At 42.1% G+C, this 19902-nt stretch overlaps 1 protein-coding gene across 2 annotated transcripts; it reads left to right on the plus strand.

Moving 5' to 3' along the window:
- The first annotated feature begins 2552 nt into the window (after positions 1–2552).
- LOC307233866 (U4/U6 small nuclear ribonucleoprotein Prp3-like) lies at positions 2553–19795 on the plus strand. Of its 2 annotated transcripts, none has more exons than XM_080005320.1 (17): positions 2553–2669; positions 10219–10377; positions 10485–10615; positions 10800–10967; positions 12746–12832; positions 13260–13552; positions 13673–13791; positions 15002–15192; positions 15970–16136; positions 16315–16397; positions 16507–16650; positions 16820–16919; positions 17348–17461; positions 17610–17728; positions 17874–17951; positions 18058–18113; positions 19160–19795. In XM_080005320.1, exons 2-17 carry the CDS (start codon positions 10233–10235, stop codon positions 19304–19306), a joined length of 2142 nt encoding a protein of 713 aa, XP_079861446.1. In that variant the 5' UTR covers positions 2553–2669; positions 10219–10232; the 3' UTR covers positions 19307–19795. The 2 variants fall into 2 exon arrangements, with proteins under 2 accessions (XP_079861446.1, XP_079861447.1); XM_080005321.1 differs by having other exon boundaries at positions 13284–13552.
- The last annotated feature ends 107 nt before the right edge of the window (positions 19796–19902 follow it).

Below are 19902 nucleotides of genomic sequence, written 5' to 3' on the forward strand. Positions count from 1 at the left end.
CACACACACACACACACACACACACAGATTATAATATACATGCAACAACATCACGCACACTTACTTAAGGTTCTGCGGTTGGTGGTTCTGTGGGTCACCATCATCCTCCACCTGAATCCTTCTCACAATGGTTGTGGGGGCTGGGGTTTCTTGGGATACGTTGTTTGCTCTGGATTTCAGGAGCCTTGCCCGGCTCCCCGAGAAAGAGTCGTCTCCTCCGGAGCTTTCAGTCTGGGTTCAACGCCACCCAGGTGCGAAAAGCGATGTACGCCGAGACGTCCAAGACGTTGAAAAACATCACAAGCGGCCAGCGTAGGGTTCTTCTTTTGCAGCTGTAGCCAGTCAACAGCTTGTCCGAGATTTGATGTCATGACAGTTTTGATGCTCCTGTCCAGATTCTCCCATTCGTATGCGGCGTTCTCATGAGTACTGCATTTTTGCCTTTCTTTGGCACGTAGGACACCAGTGACATGTCAGCCATGAACACAAACTATGTCGGCTTGTTTTTGTTGTTCCTACCATCGACGGCTTCCTCTTTAGGAGCTCTTGTCCCAGCTTGTGGGAAGTGAAAAAGTTATTGCATGTGATGTTGTGGCCACAAAGTCCCTGTGTCATCCTTTTGCACCAGTGGGGTTTGGCCCATGGGAAAACATGTGCAACAAATACATCTAGTCATCATGGATACACATAGTATGTAAACACAGTTTATAAGGGGAATTCCCAAATAGTCCTACGGCAATTGGGAGCACGCACGCACGCACACACACACACACACACACACACACACACACACACACACACACAGACACACACACACACACACACACACACACACACACACACACACACACACACACACACACACACACACACACACACACACACACACACAGCAGGCCCAGCTAGGAGGAGGACAAAGTGAAGGTCCCCAGCAAACCTGTTTCTTTCATTTTTTTTACAGTGTTCAGTGTACAGTGAGTGTTTCCACATTCATTTCCCACTCTTTAATTACCAGAGCACCACATATGTAGTATAAGTGTTTTGGGGGGTGCACAGTGCGCACTCAATGAAAATGTGTTATTTTACGTGTCCTTCACAGAAAATGAGCCAAGCCCAATGAGTCCCAGGTTGAAAACATATTTTATCACACCATTCTTCTTTTAGAAAACATTGACAACCGGTCAATTCAATGGAATTTAATCAAGGGGAATTCAGTTAGAAATGGATTGACGTCAAATAATCAAATAGAATTAAATGTAAAGTCCTTTCAAATCCGCCTAGGTGGAAAAAACGAACACAACAGCAATTGATGAGGCGGCGCAATGGGCACATGATTACTATGCATTGAGAAATATATATATATATATATATATATATATATATATATATATATATATATATATATAACTGTAGCTGTCTACTTTACCAGGTAAATAATTGAAGATACTCTGAAACTAACAATGTATGGTATGGAAGAGCGTTGGAGAGAGTTGGGGCTTTTTTTGTTTTTTGGGAGTCCACTTTGACTCCCGATCAACATGAGAAAAAAATAGTTGATAAATGTAGGAAAGTTAGTCTCAGAGGTTACATTTTGGGGCGAGTAGGCAGTGCCCTTGCAGAAGAGACGGATGGTAGTGTATGTGATGAGGATAAGTCCGACTGCAGTGATCCCTGTGGTGGCACCACTGTTGCTCATCCTCAGGTGGATGCAGAATATGAAGGAAGTGGAGATTTGTCAAGGCACGTCTATCATGCTGGGAGTTCACACACTGGAGATGTTGGCTGAATTTGATGGCCCTACAGCCGCTCGAAGACGTAAAAAAAAAACCAAAAAAACGCACGGTTAATACGTTCAGATTCATATGCAATACTCCTTTCATCCTAACAGTCGTCAGGATGGGGCTGAAGTGGAACGAGGCTGTGGAAGCAAGCCGTGTTCAAAGACACAGTACAAATGGAAATTTGTACTGAGGTCAAAGTCAGACGTCAAAGGCATAATATTATTATGCCTTAGACGCCTGACTTACATTGCGGAGAAAAATGAAGAAAAGTAAACCAACGATGGCAAGAATTTGGGGATGGAGAGGGAGACATTTACACCAGATTCAAAATGGGACCAATGCACAAAGAGTTATTGTGTGAAGAATCAGTGGAACATGCCCTTATTATTATAGTGCACGTGTTGTGGTGTGTGTGCCGTGTGATAAATAAAGAATCTTCTATTAGATGCAGGAAATATGAGGCACAGCGAGATGTGATGAAAACATTACATATCAATGGAGTAGTTCACTTGAAACAGTATCTGAAGCACGAGGTTACACACATACCGACGTTTTTCGCGAGTTGTTATGGGAAACGGGATTATTATTTAGGACGTAGTAGCAGTTAGACGCCGGAACAGAAGGTGGCGGTAATACGCCCGGACGTTGGCTCCCGACCGCCGCAAAAACGGCACGCGAACGTTGACGACGTAGGACATGACGTCATAAAAACATGTCCGCTTCCGCTGCCGGGTCGCGGAGCCTGTACGTCGCGTGAACGGCGCCCAGGAAGTTTTCGGGGGGAAACTTGGCGCTCGGACCCTCACATGCGGCTTGAAACGGACCCATTGTTCCGTCTTTCGTAACGTCCCCTGGAGCGGCCGGCGGTCCAGGCGAACCGCCCTCTGTGTAAGTGGAATAAAGCAGGTCGTGTGCTGACGTGAGTAGCTTTCTGTGGGCAGCATGCTAACGGTAGTTAGCCGGTTTACAACAACAACAACAACAACAACAACAACAACAACAACACGTTTGTCAGCGCATGCACGTCGTTTAAACCTGCACCGTTGCTGTTTTATCTCCGAAGCGTCTCTATCCGCCTTGCCTACAACCATAGATGGCCCTCCAACTCTACCAGTGCTACTTATTCCTACAGAAGGTTTGACTGTGGCTCGCAGTTGGTTTGACTGCTGCCTACAACATGTTGTTATTGCGAGTCGTTTTGGACAAAGGCGTCCGATCGGCGATCTAGTGTTCAATAAGTCACGTGCTCTTAATGTGTACACAGCAAAGTGACAGCTCTTGGGGTCGATGCTCCGATTAAACGGTTTGTAATTGGGGTCCAGATTCAGTAACAACCAGATCCGTGGTAATTGTAGTTGGTAGACGTTACGTGTTGTTGCAGTAATTTATTTTTACTTTTAACATAATCCCACCATTAATGCTACCATGATTACTACTGTTACTATTATCACCATCAGGCTCCAGCATGAAGTGCAGGAACCCTGTTGTTTTTGTTCAAATTTTTATTCTAGCCATTCTCCTGCTGAATATGCCTGGTGCTCAGAAACCATGAAACCCATGGACATAAAACAAATGAATTGTATTCGGGGCAGTCCAGACATGCTGTGGTCCAGGTTTGATGAACATCAGAATATACTTGTAGGAGGAATTAGTTAAAAAAAATAAGCTTTTCTGGAGGAGGTTCGTAAGCAGCGGCGCCATGGCCCCGGACATTTAGTGGAGGAGAGTGCTGTGTGACATTATCATCCAAATTGGATAATGACGTCACACAGCGCTCTGTCCTATGTGCAAGCCCCTTCAGACTCTGCACATGGGGTATGAGTTCCCTCTATACACAATTTGAATTAATGCAAGGCAATTAAACAATAACCACAATTACCGCCCTTCCTTTTTAATTTAGATAAAATGTTACACAAATCCGTTAATTTCCATGTTTGGCAATTTGCCAAGTGCCAAAGCCAATCAGTTGGGACGATCTAACGCTCACTTTTCGCCTCTAAACCAATCACGTTCGTTGATAAAGAAATAGACCTACAGATTGCGATGTAAACACAGTACATGCAGAGCGTCCAAAACTCTGAGGAGAAGCAGAAAGAGGATGTACGTTGACGACAGGGCCACAAACATCCATAGTTTGGCGTTTTTTTGTGGTTCCGACCCAAAGCAGACGGTGAATATCCATTATGTTGTAGAATATGTCAATGAGACGTCCCAGCAAAGAGTGACAAATCAGCAAACTTTATTATTTATTGAGGCCTACTTGCCGTATTTTTATTTTATTTTTTTGATTTTATCAAAAATGTATTTAAGTTAAATGTTAATTCATGCAGCGGCACTTGTTACTTGTTGTTTACACAAGGAAATTATTTGATTTCAAGTTGTAATATTAGTAATATTTATTTTTAAAACGGCATTAACACTTTTTAGATATGTATGTATGTATGTTTGTATGCAGCATTTCCGTTAGCTGATAATTGTGCTGGTTTTTGACCGGGAAAATCTGTTGAAGTCCGAAGTATTTAAGTCTCTCCGGTCCAGTGAAAATGATTCCCTCTAAGCACAATATCAATTAGTGCTGGGCGATTAAACGATAATTATTGCCATCATTTTTTCCTGATGTTGAAATAAAATAGACTTGATCATTTAGTTAAAAAAAATTCTGCATATATGTTCATTTCCTTGCTGGGGCAGTTGCAACGGTAAGCCAATCAGCTTGGATGATCTAAAGCCAGACAGTTAATACTATTATATAATTATAGAACCCAGAATCGCGATTGTGGCGCCGTCCCTTGCGGCCGCCTGCATGAGCACCGACAAATAACCTCTTGAACTCGAACTTGAACCTTTTCACCTCTGACCAATCACGTTTGTTGATATAGAAATAAGCCCACTTCCTCATGGACACTCTCTTGTAAACACAGTACACACAGAGCAGAGACAAAGCACACCGTCCAGGACTCTGAGGAGAAGCAGAAAGATGATGTGTCATCAGGACACATACATCCATAGAGTGGTCGTTTTTGGGATATTTAAGTTCAGACGAAAAGCAGACGGTAAATATTCATTGCGTAAAATATGTCGATGCGACATCCAGACGAAGACGAATATCAACACAATATATCTATTTAGACCAAGCTATTTATTTAGATTTTTGTTTAAAAAAAAATAAATTTGTGAAATGTTAACTAAAATTCGCTGCACTTGTTACTTATTGTTTGAAATCTCTCTCCCATTTGTCTGGGGAAATTCAAATCTCCTAGGACACATTGACCGGTGTACGCGTGTGTGTGCGCGCGTGTGTTATCGACCACTTATCGACCAATTCGCTTAACGACCTGGTTCTAGGAACGGAACACGGTAGATAAGTGAGGAGTACCTGTGTAAATATATGTATTTTTTTATTGTTCTATATGCTTCTTTGGCTTGTACGTTGTATTCCAAATAAAATAAGTCCCACTCGCAATAGACTTTACTGAAAATGAATAAATATAACGCTAGCCTATGTTTGTAAAGCTTTAGGCCAACATATTCTCAGATAAAATAAAACTATTTGCAAACAAACCAAAAATCACATATGTTGTCAACCTGTGCGCCTCCTGGAACAAAGGAGGAGTAATACCAACAATGGCGATCCGATAAGATAGAAGCTGCTGTTGAGGCTGTTCTAAATAAATTATCGACAATAAGTAACATGTGCAGCAGCTTTAATTAACATTTAACTTAGTCCCTGTAAAGCAATAATGAATATGTGTTCTGACTTTGTCACATCACAAAAAAGTGTGTTGCTAACCACCCGTGTGTGTGTGTGTGTGTGTGTGTGTGTGTGTGTGTGTGTGTGTGTGTGTGTGTGTGTGTGTGTGTGTGTGTGTGTGTGTGTGTGTGTGTGTGTGTGTGTGTGTGTGTGTGTGTGTGAAATCAGGTTTCAAAATCGTGGAAAAGGGGAAAGGCAGTTCCCTCTGTCCTGAAATGCCCAGTCCCGGGAGAGGAGTGGCCCTCTCCCGTGACTGGGCATTGTATGTATTGGGAAGTGTCCAATACATACAATATACTAATCAGAAAACCAATAATGTTTTGGCTTTTTTTTTGTGGTTTCGGTTTTGTTCTGAAGTTAAAAATAGAACATAAGAAGCATGGTGGCGCCTGTCTGGCAGGACTCTGTTCCGGCTACTTGTGCATCCGGGTACAGCCCCGGGCTCGTGCTGAGCCGGACGGCAATCGCACGGAGCTAGGGGAGCCATCACACTCTTAATGGAAATGTAAATAAGGAGACCGAGCTGTTATTCACAGTTTGGCATACAGGGAAGATGCATTTAGGATGAAGGTTCCATAGCTAGATAGCAAAGTAGTGTAGGCTGTAATGACTCGTCGCTTAGGGTGCTCCGATCGATCAGCCTCTGATAGTTATGGCCGATTTTCGTTCTGAATTGTTTTATCGGTGATCGGTAAAAGGGGCTGGTCAGAAAGAGCCGATCGGATGATGCAAAACATGCGAGACAATTCTGTTCCCCGTTATGCACGTTTCTTTTTCGTTTTGGGAAATGGAGTATAATTTCAAAAATAAATAAATAATAATGTAAAATAAAACACACAATTCAATTTGTTCTTTGTATTTGGACAAATGGGGTCTCCGCTCTCCTTCCTGGCTGGGCGGGCCTGGCCCTTGGTGCCTGCCCATAACGCTGGGTGTGCACGCGGCTAAAGTGCTGTCACCGGTCTGGCAGTTCTACCAGGTGTCTGTGCACCGTGCATAAGTGTAGATAGTGAGCGCCTTTTTAGCACAGGAGGGAATATTGTAGTTGAGAAGAGGAACAAACTCTCTGCCAAAAATGCAGAGATGCTTATATTTATGAAGAAAAATATACCGTTGTTGTTCTAACTTGGTGTGTTGTACACATTAAGCATTTATTGTCATTTTTATTTTCTAAAAGTGTATTATGAACATGAAAACTATATTGTTAAGCTCTAAGCTGTGATTTTGAAGTTGTCTCTGGGAGAGTGGAATATGTTGCCTGCCAATAAATAAACAGTTGTTAATTCATGATAAGTTCTCATCTCTTGATTTTAATACTTAATATTAATAGTGTATCATATATTATGTTGGTAGAATATTTAAATAAATAATGCGACACGATAAATGGAAGGCTTCAAATAAACGCTGTGATCGTCACGGCCGATACTGCTTCCAGCAATCGGCCCCAAAAAATCTTGATCAGAGCACCTTTACTCATCACGATTTCTTACTTGAATGTGCTAGTGTTAGGGGGGCAGCCATGCCAGGTAGGAATACGTGATGTCACACATCCCTGATTTAGGCCCAACAAAAACAGTTGAGTGGTCTTAACTCCACAATTCAGTACTATATAGTCAGTCTTTTTACATGTTTTAAGCAATTACCTTCTGACATGTATAATGTGTTAAGAAAAAAATCTCGGAATTGACTTTACAGGAACTTAATAAAATAAATTGATAAAAAAACAAAATACATATGACAAGTAGGCCTAAATCTAAATAAATAATAACGTTTGTGGTGTTGCCCATCTTCATCGGCATGCCCTGTCTGCATATTTTATTTTACCGTCCACTTTGGGTCTGAAATCAAATATACAAAAAATAAATGTCAAACCATAGACGTATGTGGCCCTATTGTCAACGATACATCATCTTTCTGCTTCTCAGTTTTGGACACTCCGCTCCGTGTTTACAAGCGTAACCTGTAGGTTGGGTTTATTGCTTTATTGACAATCGTGATTGGGTAGAGGCGAAAGGTCAGCTTTAGATCTTTCGATCCAATTAGCTTTGGAACTTGCATCTTCTCCTCCAAATCGGTCATTCTTGACAGTACCGCTGCCGCTCCTCTGCCTTTCCTCCTGCCACGAGGGACCAACCTAATTGGCTAGAGGTGAAAGGTCACCTTTAGATCGTCCAAATTAATTGGCTTTTTCGTTGTCACTTGTCTAACGCTTCTGTAAATGAGCAAATCTGTGGAAGAATTTGGGGAATTTAGCTAGCCTATTTTATTTCGACGTTGAGGAAAAAAATATTGCAATAATTATCGTATTATCGCCCGGCACTAATTCAAACTGTGCTAAGAGGGAATTATTTTCACCCGACATTATAACCTAAGGGATTTTAAATATGTTGGACTTCACCACATTTTCCCCGTCAAAAACTGGTAATTACTGGATAACGGAAACCCTGCCTGGTGCAGACACAAAACGAATAAATTCTATTTTGGGCAATCCAGACATGCTGTGGTCCAAGTTTGATGAGCATTGGACCAAATCTGTAGAAAGACATGCAACTTTTTTTCTGAACGAGCTGAAGGAACCGGAAGTAGTGGAGTGGAGGCACCGGAAGTAGTGGAGCAGAGCGCGTTGTGACATCATCCAATTTGTATACAGATATTCCTCACTTAACAAGCGAGTTCTGTTCCTACAACCAGGTCGTTAAGCGAACTGGTCAATAAGCGAGGACGTGTGTTATTTCACGGTAAGGGGGCGTGGCCATTGCGAACGCTAGTGTAGTGTATACTGACAGACTGCGGGAATAAGACTGAGAACAGTGATGAGATGAGATGCTTGAAGCTGAGACGCCGCCACGCTACTGTACGCAGCGCACATACCGACTGGTCGGAGAGCTGGTTGTAAGTCCGAACAATGGTTAAACAGGTAGGTTGTTAAGTGAGGAGTACCTGTCTTTGTGCAGGGTATTACTATGAAGCCTCACTAGTTAGCATAGTTGACTGCAGAAGCGCTACTCCCTGTTAAGGTTGTGATAGATGTCTATATACAGTGGGGCAAAAAAGTATTTAGTCAGCCACCAATTGTGCAAGTTCTCCCACTTAAAAAGATGAGAGAGGCCTGTAATTTTCATCATAGGTACACTTCGACTATGAGAGACAGAATGGGGGGAAAGAATCCAGGAAATCACATTGTAGGATTTTTCATGAATTCATTGGTAAATTGCTCTGTAAAATAAGTATTTGGTCACCTACAAACAAGCAAGATTTCTGGCTCTGCTGTCCTCCACTCGTTACCTGTATTAATGGAACCTGTTTGAACTCATTATCAGTATAAAAGACACCTGTCCACAACCTCAAACAGTCACACTCCAAACTCCACTATGGCCAAGACCAAAGAGCTGTCAAAGGACACCAGAAACAAAATTGTAGACCTGCACCAGGCTGGGAAGACTGAATCTGCAATAGGTAAGCAGCTTTTGTGAAGAAATCAACTGTGGGAGCAATTATTAGAAAATGGAAGACATACAAGACTACTGATAATCTCCCTCGATCTGGGGCTCCACGCAAGATCTCACACCGTGGGGTCAAAATGATCACAAGAAGGGTGAGCAAACATCCCAGAACCACACGGGGGGACCTAGTGAATGACCTGCAGAGAGCTGGGACCAAAGTAACAAAGGCTACCATCAGTAACACACTACGCCGCCAGGGACTCAAATCCTGCAGTGCCAGACGTGTCCCCCTGCTTAAGCCAGTACATGTCCAGGCCCTTCTGAAGTTTGCTAGAGAGCATTTGGATGATCCAGAAGAGGATTGGGAAAATGTCATATGGTCAGATGAAACCAAAATATAACTTTTTGGTAAAAACTCAACTTGTCGTATTTGGAGGAGAAAGAAAGCTGAGTTGCATCCAAAGAACACCATACCTACTGTGAAGCATGGGGGTGGAAACATCATACTTTGGGGCTGTTTTTCTGCAAAGGGACCAGGACGACTGATCCGTGTAAAGGAAAGAATGAATGGGGCCATGTATCATGAGATTTTGAGTGAAAACCTCCTTCCATCAGCAAGGGCATTGAAGATGAAACGTGGCTGGGTCTTTCAGCATGACAATGATCCCAAACACACCGCCCGGGCAACGAAGGAGTGGCTTCGTAAGAAGCATTTCAAGGTCCTGGAGTGGCCTAGCCAGTCTCCAGATCTTAACCCCATAGAAAATCTTTGGAGGGAGTTGAAAGTCTGTTGCCCAGCGACAGCCCCAAAACATCACTGCTCTAGAGGAGATCTGCAGGGAGGAATGGGCCAAAATACCAGCAACAGTGTGTGAAAACCTTGTGGACTTACAGAAAACGTTTGACCTCTTGTCATTGCAAACAAAGGCTATATAACAAGGTATTGAGATTAACTTTTGTTATTGACCAAATACTTATTTTCCACCGTAATTTGCAAATAAATTTTTTTTAAATCAGACAATGTGATTTTCTGGATTTTTTTTTTTCTCATTTTGTCTCTCATTGTTGAGGTATACCTATGATGAAAATAACAGGCCTCTCTCATCTTTTTAAGTGGGAGAACTTGCACAATTGGTGGCTGACTAAATACTTTTTTGCCCCACTGTATGTGGGTTTTTTTTAATCTCCTTTTAGTTTTTATATATTTATTTAATAAAGTGTTATCTTATTTTTGATCTCACAGAAATAAAGAAAAGTATGTCACTGCCTAAACGAGAGGTGGAGGAGCTGAGGCCATGGGTGGAGTGCACCGTGAAGAAAGTCCTGGGCTTCTCGGAGCCCACGGTCGTCACTGCAGCTTTGCATTGCGTGGGGAAAGGCCTGGACAAAAGAAAGACCATAGGTCAGTGGCTGAGAATCCGATATATTCTCTTGAGAAACGATCAGCTTCATTGTTTGGAGGTTATCAGTTATGTTTATTCATTGAGTCAATTTCTTGGTGTCATTCAGACCAGCTGCGCCCCTTTCTGGACGATTCGGCTGGAGGGTTTGTGGAACGACTTTTCGAAGCACTGGAGGAGAGTCGCAACATCCGTGGCAGCAAAGGTGTTGGAGAAAAGAACCGCAAGCGAGACCTCAAGGTAAAGGTCAATCCTTAACGTGGTAATTACGTACAGTATCTCCGATTTGCATATCTGTGTTCTTTGCCCCTTATTATATTTAAATCTATGGATGTGGTAGTATTAATCAAAGTACTGTTAGTGTGCACTGAGTTGCTTTTGCAAATGGATTCATCTTTAACCACCTGGCTGCCTCTTCTCATAGGATGTCTTTGGCGATGAAGCTGAAATCGGTGGAGTAAAACAACTACCGGAAGTGGGAGATGGGGTAGCACCGAAGAGGAAACGTGTTCCTCGTTTTGAAGAGGTGGAGGAGCCTGAAGTCATTCCTGGACCTCCAACTGAGAGCCCTGGCATGCTCACCAAGATGCAGGTACATGAGAGAATGAACGACTGTTCGTTAGTATGAAGAGAGTTCCCTTGTCGTTTTTGGAATTAAAATGGTTGTTCCAAACAAAATGGGGGGGATACTAGTACTTGAATGAATTTGGGTATTCATTTGGCTACCATCATGGCCAAGGAGGTAGAGCGGGTCTGTAGTATGCGGAAGGTTGCCGGTTCGATACCCGGCTCCTCCTGGTAACGTACTGATGTGTCCTTGAGCAAGACACTTAACCCCCTAACTGCTCCCCGGGCGCCTCTATATGGCAGCCCACTGCTCCTAGATACGTTGGTTACTAGGATGGGTGAATGCGGAGAAATTGCAAATTTGGGACTGATAAGGGTGTATAAAATAAAAAATGACACATACAATTAAAATATTACTTTGATTTTGTTATTATATGTTACAGAGAAGTTTGTCTGCTGTATCGCCTTGGACAGAACTTTTTGCAGTTCACTTAAAAATGACAAACTTGTCTTGACAGCCATCCAAGCCATGACTTGTTTGTATAGATATTAAAGAAAAATAGTTTTTGTCCACGGTGTTAAAGAAATAAAAGGGGGACCTAAAATATGAAAACCACTTTTCGGTGCTTGTTCACGTACATTTTGGTCTCTGGGCCTCCTAACACATAAACCTGAAATAAAACAACCCAGTGTTTTGGTTGTTTTTCACATTTTTCTGCCTTGGTCAGAAAACTGTGGTCCAACAAGCTATTCAGATTTGTCTCCCAGTCCTAAGTCACCTTGGGTCTCCTAAGAATTAGAACCACCCCCCATCTGAGTAACTCCACCCACAGCTTGAGCACCACCGCTAGGGGGTCCGGTGGTTACGAGGCTGAGCTAAGCTGAGCGCTAAGCATTCTCTTGTTGTTGGCTGCACAGACCAGCACAAATCTTTTAAAAGAAAGAGGAATTAATACCAACTGTCTGTGACAACTGCAGACCATAGAAATGTAAGTACTTAAAAAATAATCGTGTAATGTCAGTACTGTTGACGCGCTGCGCGCAGATAGCTCAAAGTCGTAAAACAAACTTTTAAGACTTGTAGATCTGATATGAGTGAAGATTCAGCACCTGGATTGCTTATTTCTTGCCTCAAATTTGTTCAGAAACAGATTTTGGTCAACTGATGAGGTGAAATAAGTCAACGTTTACGGACTGCATACAACAGAACCCGGAATTCGTGCTCAAACCCCATTGGCTCACAGAACAAGGGGCCTCAGGAGGGAGGCGCTACCCACTGAAACAGACCGTCCTTGAACAGGATGGGTTAGATGCATGTTGCTGTAGAATGGCTAGAATGCATAATTTGAGATGTATTTTCAGCAAACAAAATAGAAAAACATGTTTTGGGGACCTCAGAGACCTATATTAACTTATTGAATAGGTCGCCTTTAATACTTAACGTTTCAATTACAAACCAAACATTTATATTCAAATTCTGTCCCATTCTCCTGTCCCAATTACAACAAGTGTTTGGCGGGTATGGCAATATTGCAACTGTAAATATTGTTTTCTCCCAACCAGACCTAACTTGCATTGAATATTTTGATATCCATTGAGTCCTCTAAACTTGGTTGGTTGAAGGAATTAAAATAGTGCCAACTCATCTTATTTGATTATTCACCTTGTTCTGATGAATGCGTCCATGTAAACATACTGGTAGTTCAATCTTCATATGTTGTTCGCATGCTTTTGGATAATTGAATATTTGCTTAACTTGGTCGATATCTTCTCTTATCATACCGTTTTATTTCCACTCCTCAGATCAAACAGATGATGGAAGCAGCTACAAGACAGATAGAGGAAAGGAAGAAACAGCTGAGCTTTTCTTCTCCAGTTCCTGCTGCACCGGTAATGCAGATCTAATCAACTCTTTTGAGTGAAAAAAAACCTTTTTATTCAGCTGGATCAACATAAAAGCTCTAGGGCTGGCGATAAATCAAGATAAAGTGTCGCTTTCTTTCACTGGTGATGAAATGAAGATATTGCCTTTTTATGATGTATAGTTTTGTACTCGGAACTAGTGACTATAACATTAACTAATAATTCTGACAATATGATGTCTAAAATATATATTGGGCTAATTTTAAGAGGTTAAGCCCTATATCACAATTTACACTACCATACAGTTCAATGTGATACACTTCACTTTGAGTCGTTGAGATTCTTTATGAATATAACCTCTTCCACAGCATATTGATGTTGTATAAACTATCATGTTAATAAAATCCATATCAGCCAGCTCAAAACGGTGCTCTCTATTCCTCTCTAATTTCAGAAGTTGCCTCTTCCTACTCCACAGACCCCACTCGAAACTCCTCCCGTGTCCAGGCTCCTTTCTTCCGCCCCCTCTGCTGGAGCCCCATCGGCTGGAGCCCCATCCATTGCCCCATCCCAGGCCGCAACCTTTATGAATGATGCCATAGAGAAGGCCCGCAAGGCGGCTGAGCTACAGGCCCGCATCCAGTCCCAGTTAACCATGAAGCCCAATATACTTGGAGCACTGGGAAACACTGGGCCGCACAATCTCGTGGCACTGGCCAACTTGCATGCCATGGGCATCGCTCCACCGTAAGTAGCATTGCAAATCACACAAATAAAATAGTATGGAAGTGGTGTCATGATGTGATCATCAAATGGGAGGAGTTTCTGACAGCGTAAAACAAATTTGTTCTTGATCTGTGCTTTCAGAAAAGTGGAAGTCAAGGAGATCAATAAGCCAACACCTTTGATCTTGGACGAGTTGGGAAGAACTGTTGATGCTACTGGCAAAGAAGTTGAACTCACCCATCGCATGCCCACCCTAAAAGGTATGTATAACCGCTCGGCGATTAAACGATCTAGATAACTTTCATGAGAAAATCGAATGAGGCCCCCCAGAGCTGATGCGCCAGGTCTTCCTCAAACAACAACATGACCATGACTCCCCCGGCTGTCGCAATGGGAGCGCAATTATGGAAATAATCAGTGACTTTCAGTGACATCTGGTCTGAAAGACTCCATCCGTCCGCTCCAAAAGTCCCCGCCTATAATCACAGAGCTCAGATTCGACAACTTTTCAGACGACAATGTTTATAATATATATTTTAGTGCTGCAGTAACAAAATGAGAATAGAATTTGAATATTCAAAAAATAAACTATTCGAATGCTGAAATTGCGATTTGATTGTTTTTTTTAATAAATAATTGATTATAAATTGGCTTAACGAATCAATCCACATGTGATGAGCAATAAAGTTCAAAATAAGTAAATTCAGTTTGTTGCACAGTGAACGCACGATGGAGAAATAATCCGGTAACTGTGCAAGGGAAGTGTGTCTTCGACCAGAATATCCAGTAAATTCACTGATGTGGCGATGAAAGTGGGAAATAAACCCAACCATCGTGAAAGGAATGTCCTCTAGTCGAGAGGTTCGCAACCACCGGCTGGCGGACTGCACCTGGCTGCGGTCCTTTGCCAGCATGCAGTGAGAATGTGGGTGGGATTTTTTTCAGGAGTGATCTGCAATCTGCTCCACAGCAGCTGGAAACGGAGTAAATAAAATACATTGAGAGTCTTTATCTGCTTTGTTTGATGAAAAGATCGCTCTGATTGGAGCTGCCGAACCGTGCGTAAGCCACCCCCCCCCACTAAGTTTGAGAATTAATATTTTGAATAACTTTGAATATTAAAAAGAATACAAATTTGAATGGGATAATAGAGGAATATCTGCAGCCCTGATATATGTATTTATATATAATTTATTTCTCTTTTTAGTTTACATATCTTTTTTTCTTTTTAATTCAGTGTTTAAGGTCCATGGGAATATACTTAAAACTGTAAATGTAGCATTATTATCATTATTATTTTTCGATATATATCTTGACAATTATCGACATTCATCAATATAAAAAAACATTGCGATAAAACATTTTTGGCCATATCATCCAGCCCTATGTAATCACACATACTCTATTATCTGTTTTGCTGTATCAATCGGTTTAACAAATGGTCTGATCCTGCCTCTTCTGTCATTGTAGCGAACATTCGTGCAGTGAAGAGGGAGCAGTTCCGTCAACAACTGAAAGAGAAACCTGGAGATGACTTGGAGTCAACATCCTACTTTGACCAACGTGTCCCCATTACGGCAGCCCAGCGTCCTCGCAAGCCGGGCTTCAAGTTCCACGATCAGGGGCGCTTTGAGAAGATCGCTCAAAGAATCCGAACTAAGGTTTGATGGAAATTCCTCCTACATTGTTCCCCACCACTCTAGCGATTTCTAAAGAGACGTATGCTTTCTATTTATTTATTTATTTATCTATCTATCTATTTATTTGTTCGTTCATTCGTTTGTTTATTTATTTATTTATTTAACTAATGGAAACATTATTCAGGGCTCCACCAGACTAACTTCTTCCACTAGTAGCACTGCTGCTTCCTTCTGAAAATGTTAGGAGCACCAGCACAAAATTTAGGAGCACCACTGAAATCGACATGCATATTTTTTCCATCTTAACTGTATTACTCATAAATTCTTTGGTAATAAATATACAATTCACAGAAATAACAATGTGCTGTTTTACTTTAAAGGAAAAAGTCACAATTTTGAAATAGTGCTTTAACAGAAAAAAATCATTAAGTTAAGTTAAGGGGCAATTTGTGCACCTCTCAGACAGCACTGATCCCTGATGCCAGCGATCGGTGCGCCACAACAGTGTATTTTTTATTTTAGATGTAGGTTATTTTATTTTACGATTCTTTATGGTATGAAACAAGCGCAATGGGACACTTTCTCCGTGTCTCTTATTGATATATGATGGCGATTAAAACAAAAACCACAAAAAACAAAACAGTGGGCATATTTGCACGGCACGCTGGTGCTTCTAGTAATACGATTTTGTAGCACTGTCTCCAAAGATAGTCGCAAAATGCGACTTAATGGGCTCCCTCTGGAGCCCTGCTATTCTAATGGTGTTACTATTGTAATTCATAAATTTCCATTCCTCAGACCCAGTTGGAGAAGTTGCAGACTGAGATTGCCCAGGCGGCAAAGAAGACAGGCATACAGGCTTCTACTAAGCTGGCTCTTATTGCTCCGAAGAAGGAGCTTGGAGAAGGGGAGGTGCCCATCATTGAGTGGTGGGACTCCTACATTGTTCCGTCCGGCACAGAGCTGTAAGATATTACATCCTCAAACATTAAATACGGTGTTTTCAAACGTAACATCCTGGTCCTCAGAGTTTACTCAGAGATGTTGCATCATGAACTTGGTTTTCAAGATCTACTGTATATATTCGCTGAAAGGACAGGGGTCATTATTCTAGCTGACTTGCAGGTTTTCCCTCTTCTCCAGAACGTCAGAAACTCAATTTGACGGCATGGAGTTCTTTGGCGTAACCAACCTAGTAGAACACCCCGCGCAGATGAGCCCTCCAGGTAAATGTGGAAACACCTGACTGACACTCACACAGCCCGTGTATAGGGGAGTGTTAATGGCTATGAAACGCAACATTTAATGGTTTACTCGTGCCATATTTCCTCTCAGTGGACACAGACAAAGCGGTAACGCTGGATGTGTACCTGACGAAAAAGGAGCAGAAGAAGCTGAGGAGACAGACACGTAGGGAGGCCCAGAAGGAGCTACAGGAAAAGGTCCGTCTAGGACTCATGCCTCCTCCGGAACCTAAAGGTACTTGCACACGCGCGCGCTCACACACACACACACACACACACACACACACACACACACACACACACACACACACACACACACACACACACACACACACACACGCACAGGTTGTTTATATCACACAACATAGACTATGGAGGAACTGATGTTTCCTTCCATTTAACAGTGCGCATCTCCAACCTGATGAGAGTGCTGGGAACGGAGGCGGTTCAGGACCCCACCAAAGTGGAGGCACATGTCAGAGCGCAGATGGCCAAGAGACAGAAGTGAGTTGTTTTTAATTTATATTTTCGTCATTTTTTTTTTTTTTATCACTGGCCTCTTCTCTTCCTCTTGTATATTAACATCATATTGGGGGCAGTGGCTCAGGAGGTAGAGCAGGTCCTCTAGCAAGCGGAAGGTGGCCGGTTTGATCTCCGGCTCCTCCTGGTAGCGTGCTGATGTGCCCTTGAGCAAGACACTTAACCTCCTAACTGCTCCCCGGGCGCCTCTATATGCAGCCCACTGCTCCTAGATATGTTAGTTACTAGGATGGGTAAATGCAGAGAAATTGCAAATTTGCCCATTGTGGGTCTAATAAAGGTATATTAAAAAAAAATAATAATCCATGGTGAAGTTTCCCAAGTAGGCCTTTAGCCTCAGAACCTTTTTAGCAAGCAGGTTCTCGATTTCAAGCTCTTTTTACTCCACTCAGAGCTCACGAGGAGGCCAATGCTGCCCGCAAGCTTACAGCTGAGCAGAGGAAGGAGAAGAAGGTCAAGAAGCTAAAGGAAGACCTCACTCATGGTGTTCATCTTGCAGTGTACAGGTGTGTGTGTGTGTGTGTGTGTGTGTGTGTGTGTGTGTGTGTGTGTGTGTGTGTGTGTGTGTGTGTGTGTGTGTGTGTGTGTGAAAACTATTCATATATTGGTGTAAAACCCTTGCCAAATGTGTGATCCCTTGCCCTCCAATCACAGGATCCGTAACCTGCATAATCCTGCCAAGAAATTTAAAGTGGAGGCCAACGCCAACCAGCTCTATCTGACGGGCACGGTAGTCCTGCATAAAGATATCAACACTGTGGTCGTGGAGGGGGGTAAGCGTTCAGCAGACACAAAACATCAAAGTTTAGCTTGTCTACAGGCTTTGCTTGGTGAATATCAACTGTCTGCTTATATAAATTTGACTAATCTGAGGGAATCTGTACATCCAGTCTGTAATTTTTGTTGTTTTTCTTTAAGGCCCTAAATCCCAGAAGAAGTTTAAAAGGTTGATGTTGAGCAGAGTGAAATGGGAAGAACACAACTCAAAAAGAGATGGTGAGTGTTTAAATCTATTTTTCTGCCGATCAAATCTTCCTGTCTGTAGCAAGCTGAATGAACTCCCTGCCAATTGTTTTATTTTTATCCCCCTCTCCCCGATCAGATCCAGATGCCGACGATGAAACCAAAAGGAACAACAAGTGCTGGTTGATATGGGAGGTAAGTGTCTCCTAGATGAAGCAAATAATAAGTCATGTTTTTAATTACAAATAAATCTATGTGCTTGAAGGCAAATATTAGATTTGAAAAGCTGCAAATAGTAACTGGAAAAGAAAACAAGTGCTTCTAAATAATAACTAGAATCTTTGTCAGGGAGGGATTCCAGCGTGTGCAAGTACCAGGGGAGCCGTTTACACTCTTTGCTTAGCAGTCTGACAAGGTATTTAATCTGTAGCACGAGCGACATAGCTGGGAGGTAAATAAATCAAATATTAGTCCAAAAGCAAAACACAAATTCCCTTCCTTGGTGAATTGAAGAATGAAGTCAAAACTATAAAAGTCTCAAATACGTACAAATACTTGAGTAATCGTCGATGAAGCTGACTCATATCCCCGAACAGAGGCTGTCTCGCATCGCACATCTCTCTTGAGTCTTGCCAATGGCAACATCAAGACAATGGGCTGGAGCGCTAACATGTTTTGACTGTTTTGTTCATTTATTGGTATGGTGACTGTGTTTTAGTCATGGGTCGTTCTGTTTGTCATCTGAAGGTATCAATAATAAATGAATAATAACATTCTGAATGTTCAGTGTCAAACGGTCAACTTCAGGTGCCTCCTCTGGTCTCCATCAAGGGACAAGTAGTTCTGTACCGTCAGAAACATTCTCTTGAATGAATTTTAAGAAAAGATTATGTAATAACTTACTATTTTATTTTTTATTTATTTATTTTTACTAGATTGTTGTTTGAGATGTGATGCTTTTGATTTTTGCAATGCTGCTCCCAGCACATGTCTATTAATGAGTTGATAATGCAAGGTGTTTGTCCTGGCCTACTTGACTATGTACTGTGGTGAGTACTCCATTGGAGGAATAGAACATGGACAATGCATATTATGTTTTGTGTCCCAGTCAATCCTAATAAAGGTCTATTTAACTAAAACATTGCGGTAATAAATGATTGGGAGTTTTCGGTGTGCAAATATCCTTCCTCCCTCGCAGTGAATGCAACCTCATCTGAAACGTCTGCTTCGCTTCTCTGCAGGGAACAGGGGAGCGTCACTTTGGGGAGATGAAGTTCAAGCAGTGCCCCACAGAAAACATGGCCAGAGAACACTTCAAGAAGCACAACGTAGAACAATATTGGGATCTTGCGCTGAGCCACAGTGTGTTGGAGTGCTCAGATGACTGAACCCTGCCTGGAAGAGTGCCGTTATTGGCAACCGCTTTAGTCTGCCCGCTCCTATAAACCCCCAACTATGGCATTATGGGCTGGTTTGTTCGAATGGGACAAGAAATTCAAGGAGATGGACTCCATGGAGGAACAAATGACCTGTGGAAATATTTACACACAATTACTGATTCTTTATGAGAGGGACAATTTGAGTCTGTGTGTGTGTATATGTGTGCTTGTATTCGTGCATACACTCGCATTGCTGCCCTTCTCCTGGATGCTCGGGTTGTTTATTTTGGTCTGTCGGTCGCTTTGTGCGAGCTGTAGTACTTCATCAGACTGATTCAGCGTTGTGTATTGAACACGGTCTACCCAAAGCTTTATTTGTCAGGAATTTAAGGCTGCGGTTGAAGAAATGTCTTGAAATGTTTCTTCCATGTACACAGTGAAACACATCAAACCATGTCAGTATGAAACCCCTGTTTGTTTCTTTTTTTTTTTTTTTTTTTTTAATAAACGATTCAATAGATTTATGCCCAAAGATTAAAAATACCCTGATGGGACTTTGGGCAAAGCTCTGCCGGGAGTTTGAAATGACCATTCGATTTGTTTTG

This window comes from Zeus faber (genome assembly GCF_960531495.2).
Source record: "Zeus faber genome assembly, chromosome: 8".
NCBI classification, from domain to species: Eukaryota; Metazoa; Chordata; class Actinopteri; order Zeiformes; family Zeidae; genus Zeus; species Zeus faber.

Coding starts and splice junctions, on each gene's coding strand:
- LOC307233866 (XM_080005320.1), top strand. CDS start 10,233: ATGTCACTGCCTAAACGAGAGGTGGAGGAGCTGAGGCCATGGGTGGAG. Junction 10,378..10,484: donor GGACAAAAGAAAGACCATAG/GTCAGTGGCTGA, acceptor GGTGTCATTCAG/ACCAGCTGCGCCCCTTTCTG. Junction 10,616..10,799: donor ACCGCAAGCGAGACCTCAAG/GTAAAGGTCAAT, acceptor CTCTTCTCATAG/GATGTCTTTGGCGATGAAGC.